The 27,580-nt window shown below is 49.2% G+C and overlaps 14 protein-coding genes across 16 annotated transcripts; 7 read left to right on the forward strand and 7 right to left on the reverse strand.

Annotated features, from left to right (window-relative positions):
- Positions 1 to 228: 228 nt before the first annotated feature.
- TERG_06887 (uncharacterized protein) lies at positions 229 to 4,684 on the forward strand (the record flags this gene model as incomplete). Of its 2 annotated transcripts, XM_047748682.1 has the most annotated exons (3): positions 229 to 3,490; positions 3,554 to 3,605; positions 3,670 to 4,684. In XM_047748682.1, 3 exons carry the CDS (start codon positions 229 to 231, stop codon positions 4,088 to 4,090), a joined length of 3,735 nt encoding a protein of 1,244 aa, XP_047604670.1. In that variant the 3' UTR covers positions 4,091 to 4,684. The 2 variants fall into 2 exon arrangements, with proteins under 2 accessions (XP_047604670.1, XP_047607071.1); XM_047750292.1 differs by having other exon boundaries at positions 3,554 to 4,684.
- Positions 4,685 to 4,853: 169 nt separating this feature from the next.
- On the forward strand, positions 4,854 to 6,153 carry TERG_06888 (uncharacterized protein; the record flags this gene model as incomplete). Its single annotated transcript, XM_003232850.1, has 2 exons — positions 4,854 to 5,039; positions 5,098 to 6,153. 2 exons carry the CDS (start codon positions 4,854 to 4,856, stop codon positions 6,151 to 6,153), a joined length of 1,242 nt encoding a protein of 413 aa, XP_003232898.1.
- Positions 6,154 to 6,438: 285 nt separating this feature from the next.
- Positions 6,439 to 6,747, forward strand: TERG_06889 (uncharacterized protein; the record flags this gene model as incomplete). The annotated part of the gene is made up of 1 exon (XM_003232851.1): positions 6,439 to 6,747. One exon carries the CDS (start codon positions 6,439 to 6,441, stop codon positions 6,745 to 6,747), a length of 309 nt encoding a protein of 102 aa, XP_003232899.1.
- A 173-nt stretch (positions 6,748 to 6,920) lies between these two features.
- Positions 6,921 to 7,453, reverse strand: TERG_06890 (uncharacterized protein; the record flags this gene model as incomplete). Its single annotated transcript, XM_003232852.1, has 3 exons — positions 6,921 to 7,129; positions 7,185 to 7,306; positions 7,374 to 7,453. 3 exons carry the CDS (start codon positions 7,451 to 7,453, stop codon positions 6,921 to 6,923), a joined length of 411 nt encoding a protein of 136 aa, XP_003232900.1.
- A 714-nt stretch (positions 7,454 to 8,167) lies between these two features.
- Positions 8,168 to 10,018, forward strand: TERG_06891 (uncharacterized protein; the record flags this gene model as incomplete). The annotated part of the gene is made up of 1 exon (XM_003232853.1): positions 8,168 to 10,018. The coding sequence occupies one exon, from the start codon at positions 8,168 to 8,170 to the stop codon at positions 10,016 to 10,018; it is 1,851 nt and encodes a 616-aa protein (XP_003232901.1).
- Positions 10,019 to 11,045: 1,027 nt separating this feature from the next.
- Positions 11,046 to 12,262, reverse strand: TERG_12474 (uncharacterized protein; the record flags this gene model as incomplete). Its single annotated transcript, XM_047751425.1, has 4 exons — positions 11,046 to 11,288; positions 11,398 to 11,675; positions 11,738 to 11,891; positions 11,954 to 12,262. The coding sequence occupies 4 exons, from the start codon at positions 12,260 to 12,262 to the stop codon at positions 11,046 to 11,048; spliced, it is 984 nt and encodes a 327-aa protein (XP_047607072.1).
- Positions 12,263 to 12,286: 24 nt separating this feature from the next.
- On the reverse strand, positions 12,287 to 13,367 carry TERG_12475 (uncharacterized protein; the record flags this gene model as incomplete). Its single annotated transcript, XM_047751426.1, has 4 exons — positions 12,287 to 12,487; positions 12,562 to 12,820; positions 12,884 to 13,124; positions 13,208 to 13,367. 4 exons carry the CDS (start codon positions 13,365 to 13,367, stop codon positions 12,287 to 12,289), a joined length of 861 nt encoding a protein of 286 aa, XP_047607073.1.
- An 878-nt stretch (positions 13,368 to 14,245) lies between these two features.
- TERG_06893 (uncharacterized protein) lies at positions 14,246 to 17,222 on the reverse strand. 2 transcript variants are annotated; one of them, XM_047750293.1, is made up of 2 exons: positions 16,927 to 17,222; positions 14,246 to 16,849 (listed from the first exon to the last, which is right to left on the reverse strand). In XM_047750293.1, exon 2 carries the CDS (start codon positions 16,053 to 16,055, stop codon positions 14,937 to 14,939), a length of 1,119 nt encoding a protein of 372 aa, XP_047607074.1. In that variant the 5' UTR covers positions 16,056 to 16,849; positions 16,927 to 17,222; the 3' UTR covers positions 14,246 to 14,936. The 2 variants fall into 2 exon arrangements, with proteins under 2 accessions (XP_047607074.1, XP_047604671.1); XM_047748683.1 differs by having other exon boundaries at positions 14,246 to 17,222.
- A 977-nt stretch (positions 17,223 to 18,199) lies between these two features.
- TERG_12476 (uncharacterized protein) lies at positions 18,200 to 19,062 on the forward strand. Its single transcript, XM_047751427.1, has one exon. It carries the CDS (start codon positions 18,339 to 18,341, stop codon positions 18,660 to 18,662), a length of 324 nt encoding a protein of 107 aa, XP_047607075.1. The 5' UTR covers positions 18,200 to 18,338; the 3' UTR covers positions 18,663 to 19,062.
- Positions 19,063 to 19,227: 165 nt separating this feature from the next.
- On the forward strand, positions 19,228 to 21,056 carry TERG_06896 (uncharacterized protein; the record flags this gene model as incomplete). Its single annotated transcript, XM_047748684.1, has 8 exons — positions 19,228 to 19,688; positions 19,771 to 19,825; positions 19,892 to 19,941; positions 20,009 to 20,182; positions 20,225 to 20,247; positions 20,323 to 20,517; positions 20,574 to 20,644; positions 20,728 to 21,056. Exons 1-8 carry the CDS (start codon positions 19,413 to 19,415, stop codon positions 21,054 to 21,056), a joined length of 1,173 nt encoding a protein of 390 aa, XP_047604672.1. The 5' UTR covers positions 19,228 to 19,412.
- A 1,176-nt stretch (positions 21,057 to 22,232) lies between these two features.
- TERG_06897 (uncharacterized protein) lies at positions 22,233 to 23,006 on the forward strand (the record flags this gene model as incomplete). The annotated part of the gene is made up of 1 exon (XM_003232859.1): positions 22,233 to 23,006. The coding sequence occupies one exon, from the start codon at positions 22,233 to 22,235 to the stop codon at positions 23,004 to 23,006; it is 774 nt and encodes a 257-aa protein (XP_003232907.1).
- Positions 23,007 to 23,291: 285 nt separating this feature from the next.
- On the reverse strand, positions 23,292 to 24,361 carry TERG_12477 (uncharacterized protein; the record flags this gene model as incomplete). The annotated part of the gene is made up of 3 exons (XM_047751428.1): positions 23,292 to 23,593; positions 23,674 to 23,878; positions 23,987 to 24,361. The coding sequence occupies 3 exons, from the start codon at positions 24,359 to 24,361 to the stop codon at positions 23,292 to 23,294; spliced, it is 882 nt and encodes a 293-aa protein (XP_047607076.1).
- A 464-nt stretch (positions 24,362 to 24,825) lies between these two features.
- Positions 24,826 to 25,441, reverse strand: TERG_12478 (uncharacterized protein; the record flags this gene model as incomplete). The annotated part of the gene is made up of 2 exons (XM_047751429.1): positions 24,826 to 25,127; positions 25,162 to 25,441. The coding sequence occupies 2 exons, from the start codon at positions 25,439 to 25,441 to the stop codon at positions 24,826 to 24,828; spliced, it is 582 nt and encodes a 193-aa protein (XP_047607077.1).
- Positions 25,442 to 25,535: 94 nt separating this feature from the next.
- Positions 25,536 to 27,384, reverse strand: TERG_06898 (uncharacterized protein; the record flags this gene model as incomplete). Its single annotated transcript, XM_003232860.1, has 4 exons — positions 25,536 to 25,925; positions 26,058 to 26,316; positions 26,463 to 26,691; positions 26,835 to 27,384. 4 exons carry the CDS (start codon positions 27,382 to 27,384, stop codon positions 25,536 to 25,538), a joined length of 1,428 nt encoding a protein of 475 aa, XP_003232908.1.
- Positions 27,385 to 27,580: the final 196 nt, after the last annotated feature.

Here is a 27,580-nt window from a genome sequence, read left to right on the forward strand (position 1 = left end):
GACGCAGCCGAGCCGGACGAGCAGACGAGCAGACAGAGGCCGGAAGCGAGCAGTGACGGCCGACAGTGACGAGGGACTGGACATTCGCTGGCTGTGCTGGCGGTTCGACTCGCCAGGGCCGCAGACATAGATCGCCCCCTGGACGGCAGCCAGCTTGACGACGAGGACGACGACGACGAGGACGACGACGACGGACGGCAGACGACTGGATAACCGCATGAAGGAATCATGTTCAACTCCCCCGAGACGAGCAGCCTGACGGCCGCAGAGACCAAGGTCGCCCGCAAGTGGCGCGGCAAGCTCTTCTCCCGCGAAAAGGAGACCAAGCAGTCCACCAGGGACCAGCAGATAGACGACTTCCTAGCCTCCTCGCGCCCTCCCGTACAGCAGCAGCAGCAGCAGCAGCAGCAGCAGCAGCAGCAGCCATTCCCGGCAGCAAGGCTTCCGCCCAAGATCGATGTCTCTGTCTCGCAACGCTGGGCTGGTGCTGCTCAGTCCCCCACGGCCGCAGTAGACGTCAACGTCACCCGGACTAACAGCCACAACCAGAACAACAAAAACAACAATGGGAGCACTGCGGTGGCAGGTCCAGGAGGCCTGAAGAAGAGGAGACGGCGCTGCGAGAGCCTCCGGGTGAGGTTCTGTGACCGGCCGCCCTCGGTCATGGGCGAGGGAGGCGAGGAGGCAGAGGCCCCGACGATGGAGATATCGCTTTATCGTGCACGCTCCAATTCGTCCGCCTCCCAGCTCACGGATGGCGCAGACGGCGGCTCGTCCTCGGACGCTTCAGACTCCCAGGCTCGCTACCTTGATAACAGGGAGCCGACACTGCCTTCCTTTGCCGTCTCAGGCCCAGACGGGGAGAAGAAGAGCAGCGCCCCAAGCAAGGAGAGCCAGCTGCAGCCGTCGCCGGAATTACGCAATGCGCAGAACTCGGACTTTCTCTTGTCCATCAGCCAGCAGCCTAGAGGGTCCCGGCTGTCATGGAGAGATACCAGTGAGGAGAGCTCGTTTGCGGAGAGGATACGGGCCAAGATGAGGGATGAGGAGGGTCTTGCGCTGCAGCGTGCCAGGGAGCAGGCCGCGGCCGAGCAGGATCACCACCACCACCAGCATTCTCCTGAGAAGGTGGCCTCAAGAGACTACCCCAGAGACTACAGGGACAACAATGATCATGTTAGAGACTACGGCAGAGAGTACAGTGACAGAGACAGAGATAGAGATCATGGCAGGCAAGTCAGAGACGAACCCCAGGAGAGCAGAGACGACAGAGGCAGCCCACAGGAGCCAGCCCAAGCTGGCAAGTCTGGACTGTCTTTCTGGGGCAGCGTCATGGCCGCTCTGCCAGAGGAGAACAAGAAGCAACGGTTGCGACAGGGCCCTGATGGTTACTTTCCTCCTGCTGCTGTTCCGTCGAACCCGGCTCATACCAAGGTTGCCAAACCGCCTGCTTCCTCTCCACCGCCTTATGCTAGAACAGAATCCAGACAGACTGCGTACAATGATCCCCAACCCCTACAGCAGCAGCAGCAGCAGCAATCGAACAGGCTACAACCTGACAAGCCAGCTTACATGGGCCACCACTCCAAGACCTCCTCTGGCTCCTCAGGAAAACTCAAGAACGTGGCTAACATGGTTGGAGACGCTGCCCTGGCCGAATTCTCGGCCTATGTCGACCGCTACACCTCTCTTTTCTCTCGTGCTGCCGAAAGTGTCAAACCCATTATGGAGACCTCCCTCTCGGAGTGGGTGCGTGCCAGCGTCTGGTGGTTCATTAAAGGCAGAGCTGAGCTCGAGACCTTTATGCGCGCCCGTCCTCCTCACCCTCCTGGGCCCAACTCGGCCAATGGAAGACAATCGCCCGTTACCGAGCAATCGCAGCAGGCCATCATCAATCTGGCTAAGGCATGGTGGATTAACCAGCATCTCGTGCCCCAGCACCCCGAGCTCGGCCAATTTGGCAGGATGAAGCCTGAGGCCGTGCTATCCATGGTGCAGTCAATGGGTAACGATACCCTGGCAAGCCACCTCAGCATCCACCTGGCCATCATCAGCCATCTACGTGCCCTTTCCATGTCCATGCAGCGTAATAACATCATCCCTTCGTCTTCCTCAGCTGGCCAGCTTCCTGCTCTCTCCCAGAACATCGACACCTCCATCTGGATCCGCTATCCCTTCTTCGCCCCCGGTATATCATCTGTGCTGTCTGGCTCCGGCTCCAAGTCTATGCTCATCGACCATTCGTCCAAGAAGCCCGACATTGCCGAGACAATGCCAATCAGCGACACCAACCGCCACTTCTGCTACGGTCGAATGTTCGTCGAAGTTTGCCTGGGCTCCTCGGACGATGACACCGAGCAGTATGCCATTCCATGCATGCTCTCCATCACCCGTGACAGATCAGACTGGAACGTAATTGCCACCCTCACTAGCCAGAACGAGCTCGTCAACCTGACCATCCAATCCGACAAGAAGCAGGGTCCCACTTGGGCCGACATAGATTGGCAGGTCCGCCTCCATTCTCTCACTCTCCGTCTCCCTCGCGGATTCGAGCTGGACATCAAGTTCCAGGATGCAGACTTTAAAATGCTCTGGAAGATCGTTGAATACACCCGCAAAGTGCAAGCGGACATGCAGCCTGCCGCTGGCGAAAGGTTGGTGTTTGCAGACATTTTGAATGAATTCCAGTATACCGAAAGCTCTCCCAACAAGTCATTCCCTTCCGAACCCACCCAACGCTGCAGGATACAGCTATTCGAAAAGTCTACCAAAATCACCGAAGGGACGGGCACTCGTGAATCTCACCGTGGTTTCCGCTTCTTCGCCGTCACTAGCCCCAAAGTAAAGACCCTCAGTAGCGTCTCACATACCCTGGGCAACGGCGCCCCCATTGTGTTTGGTTATTTACGCGGTGATGATGGCGCACCAGCAATGATGCTCAAGCATTTTGAGAATGGGGTCGAACACTCTATGCTTCTTACCTTCCAGGACACAGAACTTCGCGCAAGTCTGCACTCCCTCCTCATAGGCATCACGCCCTCGGAGTCAGAATCCAAATCTCCAGACCTCGCTATCCAGTCCTTCACAATGATACAAGGCGTTGACCCCCTGGGCAATTCGGGTAATACCCTTAACTCCCGCAAGACATTTCTCAAATTCGATAAAGGCAATGCCTCAGTCATCAACGAGAGGCCAGATCATAAACACAGCGTGCCAAGTACCGTCCTCTCGGAGAAATTGCGTGTCTTCATCAGCTCGAGCTGGGGCTCAGTCACCGATAGGATCAACATTGGGCCCGGTGATTTGAAGATAAGCCTTGATATTAATGTTCCTACCACGCTGAGCGTGATTAGGCCACCACAGGACGACTTGAGCGTAGCTGTAGCCGAGAATATGGTGCCAAAGGAAGTGCCAGCGCAGATGAAGGAGTTGCTCACAGTTTCAAAAACGCAACCCATTATCAGGAAGTATAACTTCGCGACGCTGCAGGGTCAGTAAATGTTCCTCCGTTCCCCATCTTTAATTAGGAAGTCTTACTAACTCACGTTTATAGATATGCATCATTTCCAGCAAGGCATCACAGGATTCAAAGTATTGTTTGACGGGTAATTAGCCTCTTCTTCAATTCTGCCAAATATTCTCATTTTACTAACGAGAGTTATCCTCTAGCTACGCTTCCATGTTCGCTATCGCCCGTCGACGCATGGTAGTTCCCATCTACAAGAAATGGGAAGCCTCCAGGGCTCGTCTCCAAATCATTCAACAGGAAAAGAACGTCCAACTAGTTGCTTTCCTAGCAGGCTTCAGCCACGGTCGAAGCATGAATTTCGTCCTTAAAAGCACAGATAACTTTGAAAGTTTCAACCGCTCTGGAAAATACGGCATTAAAATTATCGATGCCAAGTTTGCGCTGCCCAAGAATAGCGATGACGAGTCTGCTGATTTCGTCTGCCTTGATATGCCGGAGTATCCAGGTGAGCACGACGATATCACTATTGGCTTTGACTCGGAGAATGGTAAGACAACCTACCACACCACTATGCACGCGGTAGTGAACAGAATTGCTAACTTGCTTGATAGATCGGTATAGTTTCCAATCGGCTGTGCCTGGGTCAGTGAAAGAACCATCTAGAATGGGCTCACTGCGGAAATAATCGTCGATCCTGGCATTTCCACCACTATGTACGGCGCTTTTGGCGTTTAGCGGGCTGTCTTTTCACCTCTCCTTTGTCTTTTTTTCATCTTCCGCTCGTCACTCCATCTTCTTCTCCTGTCTTCGTCATATTCTTATCAGCGGGCTCACTCACCCTTTTTTTTTTCCTTGTTCATCCATCACTCATGTCGACACGAGGCTCGACGATGTCTCTTTTCTTTCATCATCCATATCAATTTGAAGGCATGTGTACCTGCTTTCCCATCTTTCCTTCGCTGTACTCCACCCTTCTTCTCTTCTTGGCTGCCTCTTTTTATCCTTCTCTATCTTCTTCCCTAGTCGCTTTCCTTGCTTAATCTGTCTGCTGGCTTATCTATTGACATGGCAGGCCGTTCCACTAGCGCTTTAGATCGTTGTATACAGCTGGATATACAAAGTCCTTTTCTTTTTCTTCCATCTCGTTTTCATTTCCCGGCTGTAAATTAACCACGTGACCTCGCGTCTTCCAAGGTTCCATGCCAAGCCTCGGCATCGGCGCGTCGGCCGGAAATCGCCCGCCCGCGGCAAAAAAGGACCCCGCCTTTCCATGTTAATTAGAGGTACCTTACCTACCTAATAATTCGTTACTGCTGAGTCGGTGTTGCCCGGTATATAAATCCATTCGTCAGGACGGAGTCGACAATCGACTAGGGATATCATCATGGCAGAACAGGTTGAAAAGAGTTTCGCAAAGATGGACCTGAAGGACAGAGGCCGGTCAACAGTCGCTCTCCATGCTGATGACATTATGAACAATGTGACAGATGTGTCCCCTCCAATCCATCTGTCGACGACCTTTAGATACACCGAGAACCCAGACGAGTTAGTTCCGGAGTCTGAAGCTCATGTAGGTACTTCCAAGTTAAGTGCGGCTTTCAGTATAATGATTCTAAACAATATCGCAGGGCGGGCATGAAGGGACAAATAGCTACGTCTATTCCCGCTGTGGTGCACCAAGCAGCACCCGCTTTGAGACCATTCTCTCACAGCTCGTCAACGGCCACTGTCTATCCTATTCGTCCGGTCTCTCGGCTCTCCATGCTGCGCTTGTCTTCTTCAACCCTCGCCATGTCTCCGTCGGACAGGGATATCATGGAAGCCATGGCGTCATGCGCATTTTATCTCGTCTCACAGGCATGAAAAAGATAGATCTTGATTGTCCTGCCGAGCAGCTGGAGAAGGGTGATGTAATCCTCCTTGAGTCACCATTAAATCCACATGGAACTTCCTTCTGCATAGAAAGCTATGCGAAAAAGGCCCATTCCCGAGGAGCATACGTTCTTGTCGATAGCACGTTTGGACCCCCCGGTCTCCAGGATCCATTCAAATGGGGTGCGGATATGATCATGCACTCAGGAACCAAGTACCTAGGAGGCCACAGTGACATGCTATGTGGTGTCTTGGTCACCCAGCGAAAGGACTGGTATTTATCTCTTGCCGATGACCGACAATACATCGGAAGTGTCATGGGAAACTTGGAGTCGTGGCTTGGTACCCGAAGTCTGAGAACATTGGAGATTCGTGTACAGCGTCTGAGCCAGAATGCCACTAACCTCGTGGCTTGGCTTGACGCAGCCCTTCACAAGGGCAAACCCAGGGCTCCCGAGACAACTGCCACCGTCACAAATGAGGAAGCCAGCCTTGTCCAGAAGACGGTGGCCAAAATCAACCATTCTAGTTTGCAGAGAGAGGATATGGAGTGGCTGTCAAAACAGATGCCTAATGGGTATGGGCCTGTTTTCTCCATAATGATGAAGGAAGAAAGGATTGCGCGTGCCTTACCATCCAAGCTGCACTTTTTCCACCATGCTACCAGTCTCGGCGGTGTAGAGTCGCTCATCGAATGGCGTGCCATGAGCGACGCGTCCGTTGAGAGGGAGCTGCTCAGAGTTAGTGTTGGATTAGAGAATTGGCAAGATTTGAAGGATGATATTGTTGCTGGACTGAAGAGTCTCGCTTGAGACAAGCTGCTGTCGCATTTAACGGTATTGATGTTGGTCAATTTGACAGCTGAACATCGTAAATAATAACACATTCTCTAGAATTTGATGTCCATTTGATACTGCTTTTTCACTGGCCAACCTTAATAAAAACCTTGTTAGTCATCCTATCTCGGCTTTAGCATAAAAACGCCAAAGAAATACGAAACTGGAGATAATTCTAGCAACAGCCATAAAAGGAGGATAAAGGCAGGCAAATATCAATTAAAACCGACGAAAAGCAAACTGACACTCATTATCTTACTCATGGCCACTACAGATATCCCGACTTGCTTTACAGGAACATTTCAACTTCATTACTTTGCAAATGCTTCTTCATATACAAAGAAGAATACCGAGACCTTCCCCGCACCCTACCCGTTGTGTCGGCTATATGATCTCCTCGAATCACGGTATCCAGGAATGAAGGAGAAGATCTTATCTAGCTGTGCCGTCAGCGTTCGCCTTCAGTATGTGGATGGGGAAGAACTTGACGTTGAGACTGCAAAGGACAAGACGAGGATGATCGAGTGCAATGACGAGGTGGCCATTATCCCCCCTGTCAGCTCCGGATAGAGGAAATCTTGGAGTGGTGAAACCATGGATAGAGAGTGATGCTTCTGATACTACAACTTTGGCTTGACTTCACGAATTACGACTTTACGACTTATACAAAGAGACTTTTTCATCCCATATACTTTCCAACTTTGCTACATCTTCTCTTTTGACGCCAACATGACAGAATAGACCTACTCTGGACCGGCCTGGCATACCTTTGGCGCAACATCTGGCTGCCATTTTGCTCTGTCCTTGCAGTATATCTCAACTGAGGCCGGCCACTCCTTGTTGCCTTCCAACGACGCCGTGCGGAGGATGTACTTGTCGTCGCCCAACGCAGTCTGATGGTGATAGATGTGGGTGGAGCAGGTGGGGCAGAAGCAGCAGTGCACGGGGTTGCCTTGCTAGTCAATATCAAGTTGGGCTACCAGATATAAAGGAGCCAGCAATCACACCTGAATCACCCTTGTAGGTGTACTTAGTTAAGTCACCCTTCTTTATTTCAAGGTCTGCCTTGGGAATGACTTGGTTGAGAGTGAAGTCACTACCGTTGATACGCTTGCAGGCATCACAGTGGCTGGGTCTGTTAGTCTACGATACTTTGCAAGGCCAGCATAAGACGATGACGGTGGGAGAGGCCGTACCAGAGGATATGAGATTTGTCTCCAAGCTTGGCGGTGTATTCAACAGCGCCGCAGTGGCATTTTCCCTGGATGGCAGACATGGCTATGTACAGTACAAAGTGTCTCCAAAATGTAATAGATCACGATTCTGGTACTAGTCAGCAGGCGGACGGAAGTGCGGCAGGCTCATGGTCCTTTATATGCTCCTGCGACTTCCCTCCGCGCTCTCCCCCAGTTGGTCTCTTCTAACTCGCTGCATCTTATTAATCTATTTGACGTCGAAGCTCTCACCATGTATGACGTCTCCTCCCAGCTGTTCCACCAACCGCAGTTGCTGGCCGGCCCAGAGAAGGTTGCATAGCCTCTATGCATACCAGTGGCCAGATCTCGTCTAGCTCCTCTGTAGATGTCATAACCCATCCGAGCGTACCTTCTTACGGCTTGCACTTGTGTGCTTATCTAGATTACCTGTCTTGCTCCTTGTGGCCTGAGGCTGAGTGCTTACATAACTAACGCTGGCAAGGGGGCAAAAAACGATCTTCGAGACTTCGACCTCAATTTCTCCTTCGTCTTCCTCTCTTCTTTTCGAGATCAGCTCACTGTCGCAAATGAGCATCGAGAGTACGTGATGCTGGAGGAGTTTGTCGCTCAACCCATGGCAGCTCTGGTCCGGCTTTTTCGCTCCGTCTCTCTGTGGTGACAATCACCGACTACAACCAGAGCAAATCTGACCACCCTCGCCAGTTGTTGATAATTGTTACTGTGCTTACTGACCATTATCGTCCCTATTATTATGCTTCACAGAATGCGCCGTCATGTCCTTCGCTACTACTAATCGATCCGGGGAGAAGCCCTCCTCGCTAGCGTGTCTGGCATGTCGGAGGAAGCATCTCAAATGCGACGGTGTGATGCCAATATGTGGACGGTGCCGCAAAGGCCAGCTTGGATGTCACTACACCCCTTCTCGTCGAGGATATAAACCAGGTTCTAGAAACCAGTATGCAGTATCATATACTCCTGTGCCACTGTTGACCCCCTCTTCCGAATATACCGCCCCGGCCACCTTACAGTTGACGCCGCAACTCTCGACCTTCTCTTTCGTCAGCACACCTCTTCCAGGCACTGTTTCGGCGGCGGAGGATTTCTCCTCAGACCAGAGCAGCTCAGTTCCCACCTGGCAGACGACAGATCATCATAGCAATAACACTCATAGCAGCAGCAACGGCAACAACAGCAACCATAATGGCCTCTATAACCAGACCCCAATATGCGTGGATAAACCCGTTGCGACTGCAGCGGCTGCTCCGGGGCTGGCGGGAGGGAGCCAGTATGGCGTCACGGACTTACAAGGGGACTCGTACCTTTTCGATTTCTACTATGCGTACTTTCACGACTCTCATCCTATACTACCGCCCGCGCACTTCTTGTCTCGCCTGTATCCACTTCCCACCTGCCTGGAAGCTACCCTCAAGTTCATAGGCGCACATTTTGTTTCCGGCGTATCCCCGGATGCATACAGGCCGGCCGTCATCTCGTCGATTGCGAAAAGTGAGGTATCTTGCTATAAAGTCCAGTCTCTGCTGCTACTTTCCATCACCTTGCATGGACGTAATGAGCGAGCAGAGGGAGTCAAAGCCTTCACAGAGGCAGCAGGTCTAGCAATGAAGTTGGGGATGAACATGAGAACGTTTGCCCCTAGTGTTGTAGGCGAAGATGCTGTCCTGTGTGAAAACATAAGACGGACGTGGTGGGAGGTGTATATGATTGATGCGATGTTTTCCGGGTTCGACCAGACCCCTTGCCAAATTTCAAGCAGCGTCATCATGGATGTTCCCCTCCCATGTGATGACCTCAGCTATTCAGCCGGCATATACCTGACCGAATCACCCACTGCCGCTCAATTCTATGACAGAATCTTCGAGGACGAAGACGGGAGCAACGAGTACTCGTCCTATTGCCATGCAATCGAGGCGTCGAGAGTATTGAAACGTACTCTCGACCTCACCTATGCTCCAGAAGACCCTGAATATGACCAGATAGAGTCTATAGATGCAAGTATTGGCAGTTGGTTCCATCATCTCCCACCTTCGAGGCGCGATATTCTTGCAGTAGACGACCAAGTGGACCAAGTTATGTTCCGTGCCTTCATGATAATTCACTGCGCATCGATATACTTGCATACTCCTCAGTCGAACTTGTTGTCCACCCCTGTAGCCATGTCGAGCATTCCCTGTGCCAGACGCTGGATACGGTTGCTCAGAACGAACTCTTCCTCCAACCTAACCCATGCTATCAAGTCGATCAAGGCTGCCAATGGCCTGGCAAACCTTGCAGCCCTGAGGTCACCAAGCATAAAGCATTCGCCTTTCTTCATTTGCGGCATGGTGCTGAGTGCACTTGTGCAGCTCTGCGCATGCTCCATTCGCGCGTCGGATACGCTGGAACCTCGCCGGGATCGTATTGCGCTGCTTATAGGGGAGCTTAAGGCCTTGGGTCCGACATGGTCGATATCCAGACTGGTAATGCGGCATATAAAGATGGTTGCAAGGGAGGTGCTTGATATTGGCGTCCGACCACCATCTTATTCGACTGTCGAAGACGCTGGTCCTGATATTGCTACCATTGTCAATAATGATATATGGCTAGGTGATATTCCGGTTGAGTAGGCTTCAACTTCAGCCTCATTTCAAACATAAACCAACGAAGCTCTGCCTGGTTTTTTTTTGTTTTCAGACTGGCAAGCATGGCCCTTCTCCTTATTATATTCCAACATATAAAGAAAAATATCTCCCGCTACCCTCCTTCCTCACTCATTTATTTAATTAATGCCTGCAGGGCGCACAGGTATCCCTTGCTTTTTATTTTTCTTCTTTCTTTCTTTCTTTCTTTTTTTTTTTTTCGTTTTCTCCTCCCATGCCTTTTTCTTCGTTGCAGGATTTGCCGTCGCCGAAACGGCCAGCGGGATATAACGAACCAACACTATCTCGCCTTTCTCGACAATGCATATCCCGCGGGTTCTTGCATAGTCACTGTGCTTCCCATTGGCCATCGGCCTTCATCGGTGACCATCAAACAAGACGGCGAACGCTACAAGCCCGTCGCAAGAGAAGCTATTCCTTCCCAATCTATCACCATGTTCTCCCGATTTGAGCAGAGCTTTTTCAAACTTTCGGGGGTTTCTGGCGGGTAAAAACTTTCGGACAATAATTATTTCATTCTCAACTGATACCACTTTTCCTGGAGTCCGATCCACGTTTGTGCACGGAGTTGAGGTTTTCGGCTCTCTATCATATCTCATATTCATTCGACTCCTGTTCTGGGGTGCACCGGGTGACGGCGAGGTGTTCAAAGGAGTCATCGGGGGCAAGGTGATGAGCACTTGCCAGCATCTGTCCATTTCTATCCTACCAATATTCAATAATATTTCACGCATGCGAACTATACAGGAGAGATCTTCCTATACTTTTGTATGCGATAATAGTCCAAAGATAATATATATCATTATTACGTTGATAAATACATAGCCCATAGCTATCAGCCATTATTCGTATCCTTCGTATCTGGACTGTTTGACCTTTGGTTTCTTTTAGTCCATATCCGGTCATTAAAGAGGTCTCCTCCCAGTCTTTAGTACATCAAGTTAAACTACACGGTAGCAACCAGAACACGGCATAACACAACAGCCACAACCACTCAAGTCTTCTTCATGTACAGGACGATCCATCCCAGGATCCGATACACTGCAGTGATAGAAATGAGGATTCCTGCCCATTGTGACTGCTTGTCGGTGGCATATCCGAATGAGTTCAGAATACCCTTTCCTGATATCTGGCACTGAGACGCAAGCTCGCTGGCGTACATGCACTGACACGACTTGCCGCAGTCGAAGACACGGCCAGAAAACTCGTTCACCATCATCCCTTGGAATACATACGTCTAATGGTCGGAATTCGTTAGCGAGTTGGGCTATATTTTCTTCTTTTCCTGCCTTCTCGGTACCTTTTTCTTTGTTCGTGGGATGAAAGGAGCAGAAGCAAATACATACCTGGTAGTCTATATAATGGAAGACATATCTCCAGAACACGTTCAGGATTGCTGGGGCGACCATAAAGCCGCCAACGCTCATCCAGATACCGTTTGTGAAGGCTGTGAGGGCCAAAGCAACCACAAAATTAGGGAATAGAGACGCTATCATGACGACAAGGGACTCAGCGGCAAGCAGGTCGAGGAAGAGCCACATAACCAGTGTGAAGAAGGTGTCTGCGCCCGAGCGGAAGTTCACAAGCCAGTAAGCTACAACAGAGAATATTATCGTGATCATGACTGCAATGGGGTCAGCTGCGGCACGTTATATATATCTTTCCACGGAGGAGCTGAATTCATACATAAAAATGGCATTCCGATGAGGAAATTGGATATCACGAATGAAGTTGCGCCATAGAGACCATTGGCTCGCTCTTTGATGAACGTTGCGCGGTCTTCAAGGAACGAAGGCACATATGCAACCGCCATGAATGACATGAAAGCGGAGCAAAAGAACTGCACTGAGATTGTTAGCAGACGAGCTACTCCTTCTTGTGAGGTTTTAGAATGATACCCACCAGAGCATTAATGTATGGCTGAATATTTTCCTGGCCAGTCCCAAGCCGCAGCCAGACAGTACCCTCCATGATAGCCAGGCCAAGATACATTGCAACTCGAATGCCGTATGCAACAACGTCACGGCAGCCCTTAATAAAAGACCGATGAAGCAACGTGACGATGGTTGATACGATGTTAACATGTTGTAACTGGTTAGCCGAAAGTGTGATGTTCTCTTCTTTTTCGGACAAGGTAGTCAGCCTGGATATCTCGAGATTCACATTCGAAGACTCTTCTGAATCTTCCCACTCCTGCGCGGCAAGCGACATTCTCCCTCACCCAGCCAGGTCACTCTAATATCCGTACCCAAGATCCAGCACAAACTCTGCCGGGTTTATCTGAACGGGCATCGGGTGTCCTGTTTTGTCAAGGTATGCCTTCATGTCCTTCCCAGGCCCAAAGTAACAAGTCTTTCCTGCAGACAAAATGAGAAGCTTATCAAATGATTCAAACATTGAGGTGGACGGCTGATGAATGCTCGCAATAACGATGAGCTATTTGGTTTCAATATTAGTATATGCATACTTGACGACGCATTGGGATATATGAAGGTCAGATGCCGACTTACATTGTTCTTCCTGGCCAGGGCCTTCACAAACGACATCACCTCATAACTGGCGGTGGAATCTAAGCCGCTGGTAGGCTCGTCCAAGAAGATGATCTTAGGGCAGGTAATCAATTGAGCAGCCACACTGACACGGCGTTTCTGGCCACCGCTGATTCCCTTGCGAATTGGGGTACCGATCAAGGTCTTAGCCTGATTCTGGATACCGAAGGAGTTGAGCAGATATTTGATACGCTGGATTCGATCCTTCTTTGGGATGGATCTATATTTTTTACCCAGCATTAGCAATGCATTGAATTCATATATGCGCAAACGATACACGAACCTGGAGAGTGACAGCTGGGCTGCGAAATACAGCGTTTCCTCCACTGTCAATGACCCGATAAGCACATCCTCCTGCTCCACATAAGAGCTCAAATGTCTAAATGTCTCTTTCGATGCTGTCCGGCCATTGACGAGAACCTCGCCATTAACCCCATCATGCAGACTATTGGCTCGACCGGCGAGTACGTTCAATAGAGTCGTTTTCCCGCTTCCTGACGGGCCCATGAGCACCATCAGTTCACCTAAAGCAAAGCACTCACCATGTTAGCTAATTAGTCAATTCTCCCATTTCTCAAGTCAAAGTTAACCGTGGCCGGTCAGTCACCTTTATTTACATAACCGGTAGCATCGCGAAGAATAGCTTTGGGCTGTTTTGTTTCTCTATCCTTAACATTGACGGTGACGGCTTTCCAGGAAAAATGCTCGACCGTCTCATTCATAAGAAAGGGGTGTTCGTCCCCATTGGCCTCCAGGTCCAAACCCATCGTGAAGGCCCGGAGTATAATTAACAGTTACTCAGCGGAAGAGGGTTACTTGTGATAGGAACACTCAATTGAATTCAAACACCAGTACAGATCATCAAGGAGCAAGGCATACTGATCGAAATAATATACGGAGAGAAAGGGGCAGTCGACAAACGGCTGGCAAAAGTTCAAAGGCGGGAGAAGGCTGGAAGGCCCTGCAGGCCTCTAGGGGATACACTTATTTAAAGGCGGAATACATGGGTGCATGCGAAGGAATGTCCCGTCATCAAGGTGTGGTTGAGAGCTGCAGCGTTAGTGTTGGTCGAAGGCATCAAAATGGAGCATGGCGGCCGGCAATTTCCACCGGGATACTACAGTTAAACCCGTCTCTCCCTCCTTTTTCGCTTTCTCTCGCATATCATACACCTCTAAACAAGCGCCAGGGTAGGCTCTCGAGGCCTCTTATTGGATCTTGATAGCGAACTCATCCTGCAAGTCAACGAGTCTGCATCATTTCCATGCGGTGGAAGAGGGAGAACTTGCCCTTCGAGAATCCTCCCCTTCAGCCGTCACCTTCCTCAGCTTTTCCTTCTCTTCGGCTGGCTTGCTTCGAGGTGGTACCATCTGTCTGCCTTTCTGCATGTCTCCAGAGCGGCGACGGCCAGCTGACTTGGTTTGATATGCGGTGAGTTTGGTCGGCCCCCCGGATAGCTCGAAATTTATCGGGATCTAATCCATGGAAATATCCCCTTCGAGTTAGGTGCGGGCCTCTGGACCGTCCTCCCGCCCGAAGCACGGTGGCCAGCGGAAGACAGAACACGAAGTTAGGCCCAGGATATGCTCCATACTCTGGGCCAAAGCGGACGAGGTCCCCCATGGTGCTCTTGTTTGCATATGGTGCGGATGGAGACGCTGCGGAGTGAGAAGAATATAGCAGGGTTCCCTGGCCAGGTCGATGCCTATCATCCCTGAGACGGGGAAGTCAGACCTGCATGCCCAGATCATTACGAGGCCAAAATAAGGGCAGTCCGGAGAATGCAGTCCATATTGTCTAATGAAAAGGCTGACGGTAGCTTTCTTGGACATTTGGAGTCTCTGCGGAATATTTCGTTATCAGATCTCTCCAATTTCCCGTACCTAGGTCGGCCTGGGAGATGGGGAGAGCCTTCACTAACCAAATGAATTATAAGTGTTGCCTAGTCTGGTGAATGATGTGTATTTTGTATTTTGTCTTTTAGCATGTGGGCTAGTTAACTCGCTGTCATGTATTCCGTGCGACAACTGGTTTGTACCCATACCTAATTTTGAGATCGCTTCCATTATTAGCACAGTGATTGATGATCTGCCAAATGGTACTCCGTAATATGCGTCTAATTTATAAAAAGACAATGGAGTCCCCGTATCTCTTTTTGCGCCTATGATACCATAAACGCTTCTAACATGCACACGGATTCTCTAATATACAGGGTGTCTGCCTAAAACTTCTAATCGTAGTATAGGAGGATCTAAAGCTCAATTGCATAGTGCAAATGAACCTTGCGGGAAATCTAGAACGTCTCCTGACAAATTCGTCTAACTGGTCTAACCAGGTCAACTTTGGCCACCTTGGCGTAGTTGTAAATGATAAGTTTGTAATGAGTCCTCTGTCATTGGACTGGGAGTCTTTACCATTGGGTCCTCTCCCTTATTGCCCTTTGGAAAGGCGATCACATTGCGAACGCTTTGAGTGCCTCGCATGACGGCGATCAGTCTGTCAAAGCCAAGTGCAATGCCTGCATGGGGAGGACAGCCCGCCCTGAGGCATTCTAGCAGATGAGAAAAGCTTTGTAGGCGGGAAGGCGGAACTCTTAAGATGTCCCGGAGAACGAACTCTTGGACTGCTGCTGAGTGGATTCTACGACTTCCACCGCCAAGCTCGACGCCATTCACGACTAAATCGTAATGATCAGCGATAGCCTTAGTCGGATCTGTTAATAGAAGGGCAGCATCCTCTGCTGTCCGAGGTGCGGTGAAGGGATGATGAGTTGAAGCTATCCCAGCGGTGCCACCTTGGCCTGGCTCTGTCTCGACCGAGGGGGAAAAGAGAGGGAAGCCGGTAACCCAATGAAAATCGAATCCGACGGGAGGACTGAGGAACCCCTTTTCAACCATATACTGGTGGACGGCTAAACGTAGCTCACCAGCTTTAGTTAAACCTCCGCTAAAAGGCTCATCTTTCCGACATTGGAAAAATATCAAGTCACCATGTTCTGATTTAAACAGAGTTTCCAGATCCCATGCACCTTCAAACCCTGCGGCAGACAAACCGCCCATTGGCTTCGAGGAATCAATGACAAAGGTCCCTGGAGCTCCATCGGGGTTGTCTAAGAAATCTTTGGCCTCTGGAGTGTTCATGAAGCTTCTCAGGACTCTCATGGTTTCCTCAGGATGGCCGTTTCCTTTGACTATGAAGGCTTCGACAACAGGGGAGTTTAAAGAACTGATCTTGCCTATGAAATCTGCAGGTAGATATTGCTCAACCCGGTGAAGTTTCATGTCAAAACGGGTATCTGGCTTGTCGCTACCATAGGAACCCATCGCTTCGTAATACGACATGCGATGGAATGGTTCCGGCCCAAGAGGTTCAGGCATAACGGAGGCCCATAGCTTCTTGACTAAAGCTTCAGTGGTAGTAATAACATCTTCAGCCGTGGCAAACGACATCTCCATATCGAGCTAGACAATTGCGTGAGTTGACTTTATTTTTTTGTATTATTGAAGAATAATTAACAAAACCACACTCACTTGTGTAAACTCCGGCTGCCTATCAGCACGCAGGTCCTCGTCTCGGAAGCATCGAGCAAATTGGTAGTATCGAGGGATGCCACTCGCCATGAGCATCTGTTTGTATTGCTGCGGACTTTGCGGCAGTGCGTATGCTAGCCCCTGATTCCGTGTAGGAACCAAAAACTCCCGAGCACCCTCAGGGGTAGACTTGAACAAGATTGGAGTTTCGATCTCTAAGAATGGTGGCTCACATTCTTCCAGGGCTCGACGCAAAGCTGCATTTGCCTTTGCCCTAAATGCCAAGGTCTGTCGAAGAGAAGGGTCATTGCGGATCTGCAAATGCCTTTTACTTGGTGGAAACACTGTGTCCGGAGTTATAATGATATCCTTTGGGAACTCATTTAAACATTGCACATCTTGCAGCTCAATCTCCACGCCGTCAAGCTCACACTTGTCGCCTGATTCACGGAACTGAGACTGACTTTCCTTTGATTTCACAATTCCGCTAACGACAACGGCGCTGTTCGGCTCAATTGATTTCAAAGCGTTGAGAGAGTGCGGATTTGATACCACAATCTGGACACTTCGGGATAAGGTAGGGTCGCTCAACCGGACAAATGTCATATTCTTGCCAATTTTCTTCCGTTTGCCAATATATCCGTGAATCGTGACTGGCCGCCCATTGTTCTGCTCTTTATATAGATCTCTAAAGGTGGTAGAGGCGGGTGGAAAATCAACTACAAGTCTCCATGTCAGCATACATTCTTAGCACCAGAATCGCCATCTTCACACCAATCGAGAGACAGATTCTCACTTGATTTAGAGTATTGGCCTAGAAACTTCGCAGCTTCGTTCGTTTTGTCAGTGGAATAACACCGGGTAACTCCCTGGAGGATGCATTTCAGGTGTGATGGTCGTGTAGCTGCGCGGCCTCGAAAGTAATTTGATATCTCGATGAAGCTCTGCCGGCGAGCAAGCACTCTCCCCAATTGCAACGGACAAGCTGCAGAGCGCAGTGCTGGTACCATTGTCGCCTTCTAGAGGGCCAATCGATCGATTATACTCAAAGACAAAAAGCAATTGCTGGAGCGAGGCCAGCTACTCCCTGGTGAAAAAAAAAAACGGCCGTCCTGTCAACAGAAGAAAAACATGCCGGGGCTGCTTCACGGTCACGTGCTCAGGCCGAATTGGGTCGCACTAACAAAAAAACCTTTTTAAACCGAATTTCCAGCCTCGCATTTCGTTTTCCTTCTTCTCTTTCTTCTTCATCCTTCCAAGTTTTATTCAAGTGAGTATTTCGAGTCCATGCAAAATCCATCTAGCTTGAGATGTGTTGTTAATCATTGTACTAACGCTGCATTTTTTCTTTTCTTCTGTAGATGATGAAAGCCTAGCGTGTGACATATGATTCAACTCGCTCCCCTTCGACATGAAAACTCTCCCTCTCTGGAGGGCTTAAGTGGTTTCCATGGAAAAGGCCCGGAGAGAGAATGATATCGGCGTTCGGCACACCCACCTTGTTACTTCACGGACGCGATTAAGGTTTCTCTGATCAAAACATTACTTGGGAAGGCTTTTCGTCTCGCTTGATAGCTCATGAGGCGTGGATTGTGGATGGCCTAGTTGTACGCCCGAGACCCCTAATCCCCACGCTAAGGAGGCGCTTGAACACCCTGGACATCAGGTATGATCAATTACCTCAATGGCCGGGCTGTTGATGTGTTGGCAGCATATATTACTCTGGCTGAACCGGAGTCATGCCGTGGACTCGCGGGAAAACGACCCTGAGAAGCTCCCTACACAGCTGCAAGGGATCATCATATCTGCATGAGCATGATGTACCCCCATTTCCCTCGACCAGTCTCACTTCATAGGTTTCCCACCGCCACCCTCCTTGCATTGGAACCATCTCCAGTATCGAGTCACTCCATTATTATTATTAACATACTCCGTACGGAGTACTTTGACTCCCTCTCCCCTATAATATTACCCAATCCTGTCACTCCTCCTGCACCACCCCTGATCCCCCCGGTCGGAATGCCAGGAACCCACCCCTCCCTCTCCCTCCCTCCCTTCCAAACACACCATGTAGCATCGATATTTATTATATAGGAATAGACAAAGAATAAGAAAGAACCCCTGCTCCTCTCGCCACCCTGCTGGAGGGACTATTGTTTGATATACTGCATAACACTTCGCAAAATCTCCCCCCCCAAGGAGGGCGCCATGTATTATTTCCTTTTTCCACGTGGACCCCCTTTTTTTACGCCGCCTCACGCACGGACCTTTTCTTTAGTAACTAATAATGGATATCGAAAACAGAACGGAAGAAAAGAAGCAAAAACAACGGCGAGGGATGGCTCAGCTTCTGGGGGATGGGAGGAGACGAAAGGGAGGAATGATGTGCACAGGGAGCAGAAGTACGGGGAATTCCAGTCTCGATTAAGACGCAGGAAGGGGGTTTTTCAATACGAAAACAACCTGACAGCGAGTCCGAGCGCCCAATCTCCTTGGGACCGCCGTGTACGGAGTACTTCGTACGAAGCATGATGGCGTGAGAGAGGGAGAGAGATAGTGCGGATTTTACTCTGCAGTTACCTCACCAGCCAAGCGATCGATCAGCGGCCTGGCGACCAAGAAGGATCCTCCATGCAAGATATTTATGTTGGCAAGGCGCTAGCGCTGAAGATTGGGAAGACGTCCGACGATTAACACATGGCTGCACGACCTTCTGTCTAGATCAGCTTGCCGCGGCGTGACAAGCAAACTCCGGCGGAGCTGGAGCAAGCTTGGGAATGCGATACTCCGTAGCTCTTTTGAACGTGGAGCATATGCTTTATACGTTGATGGGCGAGAACACTCTAAAGCAACGCATTTTCTGGACAAGGCAGCTCCATCTAGATGAGCTTCGTATTATTCATCGACCTCCGAAGTTCACCACCCATGACCATGCCCGGGAGGCCGGAGATGCCTCCAGCCGAGGCGCTTGGCTTTGCCGGGTTGTTTGTATGATTTTCAGAGGCGTGGCGGCTCTCGAACCGCCAGTGTTAGTTGCGCGTTTCTCGTCTTAAAAAAAAAAAAAAAAAAAAAATCACAGTTGGATTCCGTACGTACAGTCACAGCATCTGCACGGCTGCTGCATCCGCCTTCACCAGTGACGACGCATATCTCCAGAAGTTAAATGGCATGTGGCTCATTTGGCTGCTCGAATCCTACTACAGGCGTTTGGTAGCCTTGGAAGCCCTTCTGTCGCCATCCCGTTCTGGTTTGTCCTTCTTTCTGGCATGATCAAAATCTTCAATGTGGTCCCTTTCAACAAACCTACGCAGCAACAGACTGAGGCTTTTCCTACAACATCTTTCAACCTCCTCAGACATGCTGGTTGCTCCTCCAAAGGTTATTGCAAGCTGGCCAAAGCCAAATTATGTCGACCCTGAACATCAAGGCCCTCATTTGACGATTATCGTCATCGGTTGCTTCACCATTTCGTCTGCTGTGGTGGCACTACGAACATACGTCCGAGTTAAAATCAAGAAGAATGCCGGTTGGGATGACTGGCTCATGCTGAGCACGCTGGTATGACGCAAGAGACGCATGTCCATCTATTTATTGGGAGTATAGCTCGGTACTGACATTCTCCTTCTTGTCAATGGGAAAGCCTCTTTTGGCTGGAATCACAGTTTCCAATATTATTGGCGTCTATCACGGATGGGGTAAGGTTTCTGCCTTGTTTTGGCCTACGTTCAATCATCTGAATGCCACTAATCAGTAACGTCTAGGTTATCATATCTGGGACAATAAACCCGAGTGGGGAGTAACGTGCCGTCTGGTCTGCACAAAGAACTTTCCCATTCCCATTCTCAATGAAGAGTGCTGCTAACGGGTGTCATGTATAGACCAGCTGGTGTTCTCAGGTCATGTCTGTGATTGTTGCCACAATGGTCAAGTCCTCGATTTTGGTTTCGTACATGCGGTTCTTTTCTAGTACTGCAACAACCCTTAGGCAGGGTACCTGGATTATGCTTCACATTGTGGTGGCATGGGGTCTTGGTATTTCTCCCTTGCTAATTGTCTATCAGAAGCAATAGCTTACGGTTTATCTCTTTCTCCAGCAACTGCGCTACCCCTACTGTTCGTTTGCAGGCAAGTTGTCTTCTCAACCCAGGTAACGGATACCATCATTAGTATTTTCTGACATCTGAATTACTAGGCCCTTATCAGATTACTGGAACGACCCGACACGGCGGAATTGTATCAATAACGGCGCACGCATCATCAGTGGCTCAATCCCCCATGTTCTCACTGACATTATTATCTGGATGCTTCCGATCCCAACGCTATGTAAAATGCACCTACCGGGTCGAGAGAAGGTGGTTCTTATCATCCTTATGAGTTTTGGACTTGTGTATGTGTGACCTGTGTCCCTCTTAAGTAAATTTCACTAACATCCCCATTCAACAGTGCTTGTGCAGCGTCTGTTGTGCGGCTTGCGTATACCTATGTGATACTTTACGTATCGTATGATTCTACCTGTAAGCCCATCCCATTGCCTTACTCTGATTTGTCTCCCTATACTATGGACGGATGTACTGATGATACACGGCCACATTAATAGGGGTTGGATATAATCTCTGGATTTGGAACGACCTGGAGGTCAACTTGGCCGTCATATGTGCTTCCTTTCCTATGATCCGACCCTTAGCCAGGATGTACCTGCCCAATTGGGGGTCCAATATATTCACGACATCTGCAGACAGTTTGCCTATGGAAGCTCAGCCATCTGGCCAGAAGAAGATGAATCTTGTACTTCCTGAGTGGAAACACGATGAGGAAAGCGTACCAAATGAAAAGTATGCTAATATTGCGCCCATCAGTGGACTGGATGAGAAAACCGAGCTTAAAGTCCCGGAGCAAGCAGTACATTCGACAAAACAGAAGCTTTAATAGGGGTGTGAGGAAATTCATTCCCAATACAATCCAGGGTCACATGGGTATCCGGAACCAGCGTCAACAAAAGGAGCAAACCGCCCTCAAGTATCTTTCCTGTTGGGTAACCGTGGGTGCGATGGCTTCTCATCAGCTAAAACCCTGCGTATGGGTCTTACTTGCGTCATTTGGAAGATTGGATATGCACAAAAACGGCCGGGGATGACAAAAAAATAGCATTTTTGTGTCTTCTCGGGTATCAGAAAGACGAGGTCAGGGTCTAGCATATGCAAGAGGCCCATTCCCAGCCGCACGGGAACTTCTCATCCGAGATCAGATTATACGACGCACCTGTCTGCGTGCTGTAGTTAATGTACTCGAAGCGCCTGAACCCAGCACCAGGAAGCGTTGGAAGCCACTGAACGCCCGCCAGGAGCGGTCTTCTTCAGTCGACTGTACATGCCTTAACTACTAGACCCGAATTCTAGGAACCAGAAATTTATATTCGGTCTACCTTGGCTCATTTAGCCAAATATCTAAATAACTACTATGTAGTTCTACTGACGGGACTCGCGCTTGGTAACCGGCCTGTTTGCTCCTTCGTCTATAAGGTTAGCTAGCTGCCCAGCTAGTTGAGGTGGGCTTAAAGCATCCCCACAAGTTAACTAACACAGTGCCACAGCTGTATCCCCAACTTGTCCCAACACCGCCTGCATAGGCTATCTTGGATATGCAAGGCCGATGATATCAACAACCTCATAGCATCAACAGCTTGCATGAAGGATTAATAGGCTCTCTCGGAAGGAATTGCCTACTCGGGCCGGGCATCTCGGATGCCAAACGGCTCGCCTTAACGAGATGCGGCGCGAACCCGCCAGAATACGACATAAGATCGATCCGCCGATGGAAATTCTTCTTGAGCTCTCGTAACCACTTACAAATACAAGGGCCTGCGGAGTACATGCCTCACTATCACCGTATGGCGGACAGTCAGTTGCCCCGCTTCATACATGTCGAACGGAGTTAAGATATGGCTATATAAATCAGCATCTCACTGCCCCCCGCCGCCCCCCCCCCCCGAGGCAACCTCGTCTACAAACATCAATATCCACAACTACAGAAAGGAATTACCTGTTAAAGCCTGTTTGTGTGTCTCGATATATATATACATACACCTGCCGCTTACCGTCGAAAATGTCTTCTGCAAACGACAAAGCTCTCCAGCTGCGAAATCTGCATATTCCAGGGAAGCCCCTCGTGTTCGCCAATGTTTACGATGCTTCTTCTGCTCGCATAGTGGCAGCCAACTCTTCTTCTACCGCTCTAGCAACTGCAAGCTACGCGGTAGCTGCTGTCCATGGAGTAAGCGATGACGACCTTGACCTTGAGACCAACCTCGCATCGGCCCGTCGAATCGCCTCTGTCGCAGATGAGTTCAACAAGCCCCTTTCCGTGGACATGCAAGACGGATATGGCTCCCGCCTAGAGGAGTCCATTGAATCAATCATTGCTGCAGGTGCTTCAGGGTGCAACTTGGAAGATAAGGACAATGAGACCGGCAAGCTCTTTCCCCTTGATGTTGCCGTTGACCGTGTCCGCCGTGTCATGGCTGCTGCTGTCAAGGCGGGGGTTCCGGATTTTGTCCTCAATGCTCGCACCGACGCTGTTCTGCTGCACAAGGATCTGGAAGATGCCATTGTGAGAGGCAAGGCTTTCCTTGAGGCTGGTGCCACCACTGTTTTTGTCTGGGGTGGCCTGTCCCGTGCAGACGTTGAGAGACTCGCGAAAGAGTTTGGTGGAATGCTAAATGTTAGCCTTCTCCCTGGAGGACTGACGGTCCAGGAATTGGCCGATATTGGGGTTGCAAGAATCAGTGTCGGACCACGGATGTGGAGGTTGGCAATGAACACGGTTGAGGAGCAGTCGAAGAAGCTATTGGATGAATATGCCGCTATGCAGGCCAAATAGATAGACGCCTAGTTTCTATCGATAGAACGGTGGAATATACCTATATATGGATGCATTGAACAAGGGAAATGTAGACCTTCATCTGTATAAAAGTCCAAGTATATTCTGATATAGGAAACATGGCCTCCCGCCTCAAGCTATTTGCCATAAGAAAAGAACGTAAAGTGATGTAAGATTTGAAAGACGAGGACTAGTCCACTAAATGGGCTGCCAACAAGTTTTAGACAACCAGTCTTGCATCTTGAAAGTCCAAAACATCGTTTTTAGGGGAATATCACTGTTAGACTAGGCCAGACCGGCCCTTCTAGCTAAGGTACTGGAAGCGCTGGATTCAACGGCAGTGGGTGTGCTTACATCGGATTCGGCGGGTGTTTCTGGAGCCCCAATGGATGAGATTGACGACATTTGATCGGCTGGAGGGATCATATGAACACGTTCCAAAGCACTTTGAAGTTCGGAATCAGAATACTCGTCGAATGGATTGAGTTTTGAGCGAATAGTTCCGGAGAATAGAACCGGGTCCTGTGGAATGATGGCAAGACGGCTCCGCAGATGTGCAAGTTTAACCTTGGACACATCAACTCCATCTATATGAATAGACCTTCTCGAGCTTTTAGGGAACGGAAGAGGGCTAATGTCAGGGAGGACTTGCATGCGCCGGTCCGACCGACTATCCCGACTCGTTGGTTTTTTTCAACTGTGAAGGACAGTCCGTTCAAAACAGGAGGGAGCTCCGGAGCATATGCAACAACAAGGTCTGAGACTTCCAATCGCCCATCCGTTGGCCATGCTGCTGGAGAATCTAGGCCGTCCTGATTCTCGATCTCGAGATCAGAATATTCAAAGACTCTCTCCACTAAGTTCATCTCCAACTAAACATTGGCATATTTTCTCAACATCCAGGTAACTGTGGATGTATATTGAAGAGAAAAGCTGAGAGCAAACCCAGCGAGGGATGCGTCAATTGAACTAAGAATTACAATAAAAGCTGCAGTAGCACCAGCAAACGCCGCTCCAATGACACTCATGCGAAAACCAAGCCAGCGGTTAAACAGCCATAGGTTCCAGTAAGCCTGGGCATGGCGGTCAATCTTAGCATACATGCGTTCGATGTAAGCTTCTCCTTTGCTGAATACGCGAATTGTCCCTAATCCTATAAGGGCAGAACCGAATTGCTCGAATATTGGACTTTTTGCATTACTCTCGAGGCGCTTGATCTCGCGAGCTCCTTGAAGGAATAAGTTGGAATAATGGAAACGTAGAAAAAGTAAGATCATGGCGAAGATGATTAGAAAGGGTGAGACGAGTACACCTGCGGCTATAACTCCAAGGATTTGTAGAACAATTTGTACCATGCCGGAAGATCAAAGGGAAACTTGGAATCATTCTGATTGAAGTCGGAAGTGAACCTGTTGAGGATTCTACCAAGCGGAACAGTATCGAGCCATCGTAGATGAGTCCGAAGGATGGTATATGTAAGCTTCCTGAATATGCTCCGTGATGCCTGGATGCATGAGCATAGGAAAACTGCGTATCGCAGAGACCCGACCACACATGATAGCACTGACAGTGCTACATATACCAAGGTAGAACCATAACTTATCGGGGGGCGACTCTTTTGGAGTCAATATGCTTGGTGACATGGAACATGATATCTAGTCTTTGTTCTGCTATCTCTTCCACGGACCTGGTCCAAATACTAACCCACCATGACTATGATTGTAAGTGTTATGGCAGCAAAAAGTTATCGCTTGGAAGGACAACTTACGCGGAGTACTCCTAGTGTTGCAAAAAGGGTGAACAGAAACATCACGACAGTTCAAAGTGGTAGCTCTCCTCCGTTCTGCAGATATTTCACGTAATTGATCAATTTCACGACGCCAATCTCACGACCTTCCTCCTGCTGGAATTTCCTTGGTGGCTCTTTTGTTTGTCCCTGCACACCTGTTTGAGCATTGGCAGAATCGCCTTCAGCAGATTGTTTATGAAAAGCCGGAGACGGAGAGGATTTCTTTGCCTCCTCCTTAGTATCTTCTTCTACAAGGATCTCACTCAAGGTTCCTGTACGACGAAGCTCGACGAGCGTTCCGGCGTATTTGATAGCATCATTTTCGAGGTGGACTGCGTAATTAGCCTGCGGCAAACAAAGTCCGACGTGATGGGTAACAAGAATTCTTGTCGCGTTCTTCGGATAATTCGCCTGTTAAGGCATGAATATGCAGATGTCGTCCTGTGTGTGCATCAAGGGCGCTAAATATATCGTCCATAATAAGTATTCTCGCACGAGAATATAACGCTCGTGCAAATGATATTCTCCATTTTTGGCCACCGCTGAGATTGATACCACTTGCTCCAATATCTGTAAGTTCGTCATCTGGAAGCATTTCAAAGTCCTTCTCCAATGCACAGGCAAATAAGACTCTCATAACTTTCATTGTCAAGAGGGAGCCCGAACAATATATTCTCCTTAATGGTTGCATTCTCAATCCATGGAACCTGTGCAACGAATGCAGTAGCAGAGTCAATTATCTAGTTAGCCTTCGTGGCCTTACTGTCAAATTTGTCCTCTAGTGGAGGTGGAACAGGGGCTCGAATAACACTCTGGAGCACGTCAGCTTCGCCCACGATAGCAGCAAGAAGTAAACTCTTTCCAGAGCCAGTCTTCCCTGATATCACACTTAGCCCCTTTGACGGGAAGTTGATGTTCATATCCCGAAGCATGAACTGTTCGGCTTTGTAATCAAGGTTCTCCGTAGGCCACGTCACGGTGGACTTTTCAAACGAGATATGTCCAGTTGGAAGCATTTTTTGAGCCCTTTCTGATGACTCGGAATATTTTCCTATACGTTCCGTGCTAACAAAGCCTTCTACAAAGTCTGCAATCAATTCTGGCAAAACCGCAAGGGAAAAACTCCATGGCTGTGAACACCGAAATAGTGGTAAACGCAATAGAAGGAGACAATGAGCCGTATAAAATGGTATAAACTCCTAAGGATACGGCCGAGAGCATAACAGGACCAATTATCCAGATAGTGACCAGAAAGAATTCACAGTAAATGTTGGCCATTGTGCACTTAGCTCAGCTTCCCTCACAGCAAATATTTTCTGCTCCCATTGGCTCTCTAAGGTAGAAAATTTGACCTGACGGATACCCTGGAGGGCTTCTGCAACCACTCCCATTTTACGGTCACGGTGGTCCATCAGGGTATTTTGTGACGAGTTATATCTCTTGGCCGTGTAGATATTTATAGGAGTTATGACCACTGATACAAGTAGTCCAGCACCAAGAGCTCTCCAGCCCATCAAGCCACTAATAAATATGATTTTAAAAGTCAGTTTGACAATGATGGGAATAATGATACAGTTGTAGGCTGCAAATCGGCAATTCGGGTGGCGTCCACGGCGATATGGTTGATAGTGGCTTGTCTGGTCTTCCTGTCATATTCGCTATCTTACTCAAATGGCCCCTGGGGATGGTCCTGTTTGTCTCCTTGCTCAGGTTGTCCATTGGCCTGCTGTCGGCCCTTGACATCCTTCCGCCTTATTACCTTCGCAAAGACGACCCCGGAGAGCTGCTCATATACTGGAATACCCAGCTGGTATTGCGCAACCCAGTACAGCCAGGATTCGACAGTTGAAGAAAGAAGGATAGAGCCTCCGAGAGCAAATACCCAAACCCAAGCGTCTAGGGGATACCACGAATGTGAGAGCTGCGGTTCTCAAGAGAACGCAGTATTTTCAACAGGCAATACTGAGGCGCAAAGTTAAAAATCGACATGCAGACAACTAGGAGGGCCTGACTAATTAAAGAGAAGCATATACTCGTACAAGCGTTCTCCAGGAATTTCTCACCAGGCTTCTTTGCCTTGTCAAAAACGTCTCGCAAGTTCGTAAATCGGGTCGCATAGTCGAGCGCTGGGAGGTTATCTATTTCCGAAGTCTGATTCTTGATAGCGGATTTAAGTAAAGGTCCCGCCCAGGAGAAGGAAATGCGGCCAAAGAAGGTATCGGTAAACTGATAATCCACAGGCTTCCCCTCCAAATACAGCTCAGGGCGACGAGGCAACGAGACTGAGGCATAGCAGCTGGAAAGCCCGGCTACTATCAAGGACGATACCATGAGCAGAGGAGAGGTATTGCCATCCCTCCATCGATTTGATGGACCATAGTTGACCACTGAGAATAATTCGGTAGCATGTCCGTCCTCATCTTGGTACAGCTGACATAGAGATTGATAGAGGTCATTCTCCTTTTTCAGCTGGTATCGAGCAATGACCGCGCGGATGGCTGGAATTGATGCCACGGCAGTGAGGCAAGATCCAGCAATCCCAACTACAATCGACAAATTATGTATTCTGCGTACAGAGTAGTCTGCCATATTCCCTCAGTCACAGCCAGAGATACTCTGTACAGGTAAGTCTTTCAAGGCCAAATAGTGGGCTCCTTCGGCTCGAGTTATGTAGCTGCCTAATAAAGCCCTCCCATCCTCATCAAATATGCCAGACACCGCTTCTTCCTGGGAATATGGAGTGAGACTATGATAATAAAAAAAAAGGATATGGAAGTTGTAACTC

Source organism: Trichophyton rubrum, assembly GCF_000151425.1.
Source record: "Trichophyton rubrum CBS 118892 genomic scaffold supercont2.8, whole genome shotgun sequence".
Taxonomy (NCBI): domain Eukaryota; kingdom Fungi; phylum Ascomycota; class Eurotiomycetes; order Onygenales; family Arthrodermataceae; genus Trichophyton; species Trichophyton rubrum.

Bases quoted from the DNA above. Each gene is read 5' to 3' on its own strand.
- TERG_06893 (XM_047750293.1), bottom strand. From the start codon at position 16,055: ATGGAGATGTCGTTTGCCACGGCTGAAGATGTTATTACTACCACTGAA.
- TERG_12476 (XM_047751427.1), top strand. From the start codon at position 18,339: ATGTATTATTTCCTTTTTCCACGTGGACCCCCTTTTTTTACGCCGCCT.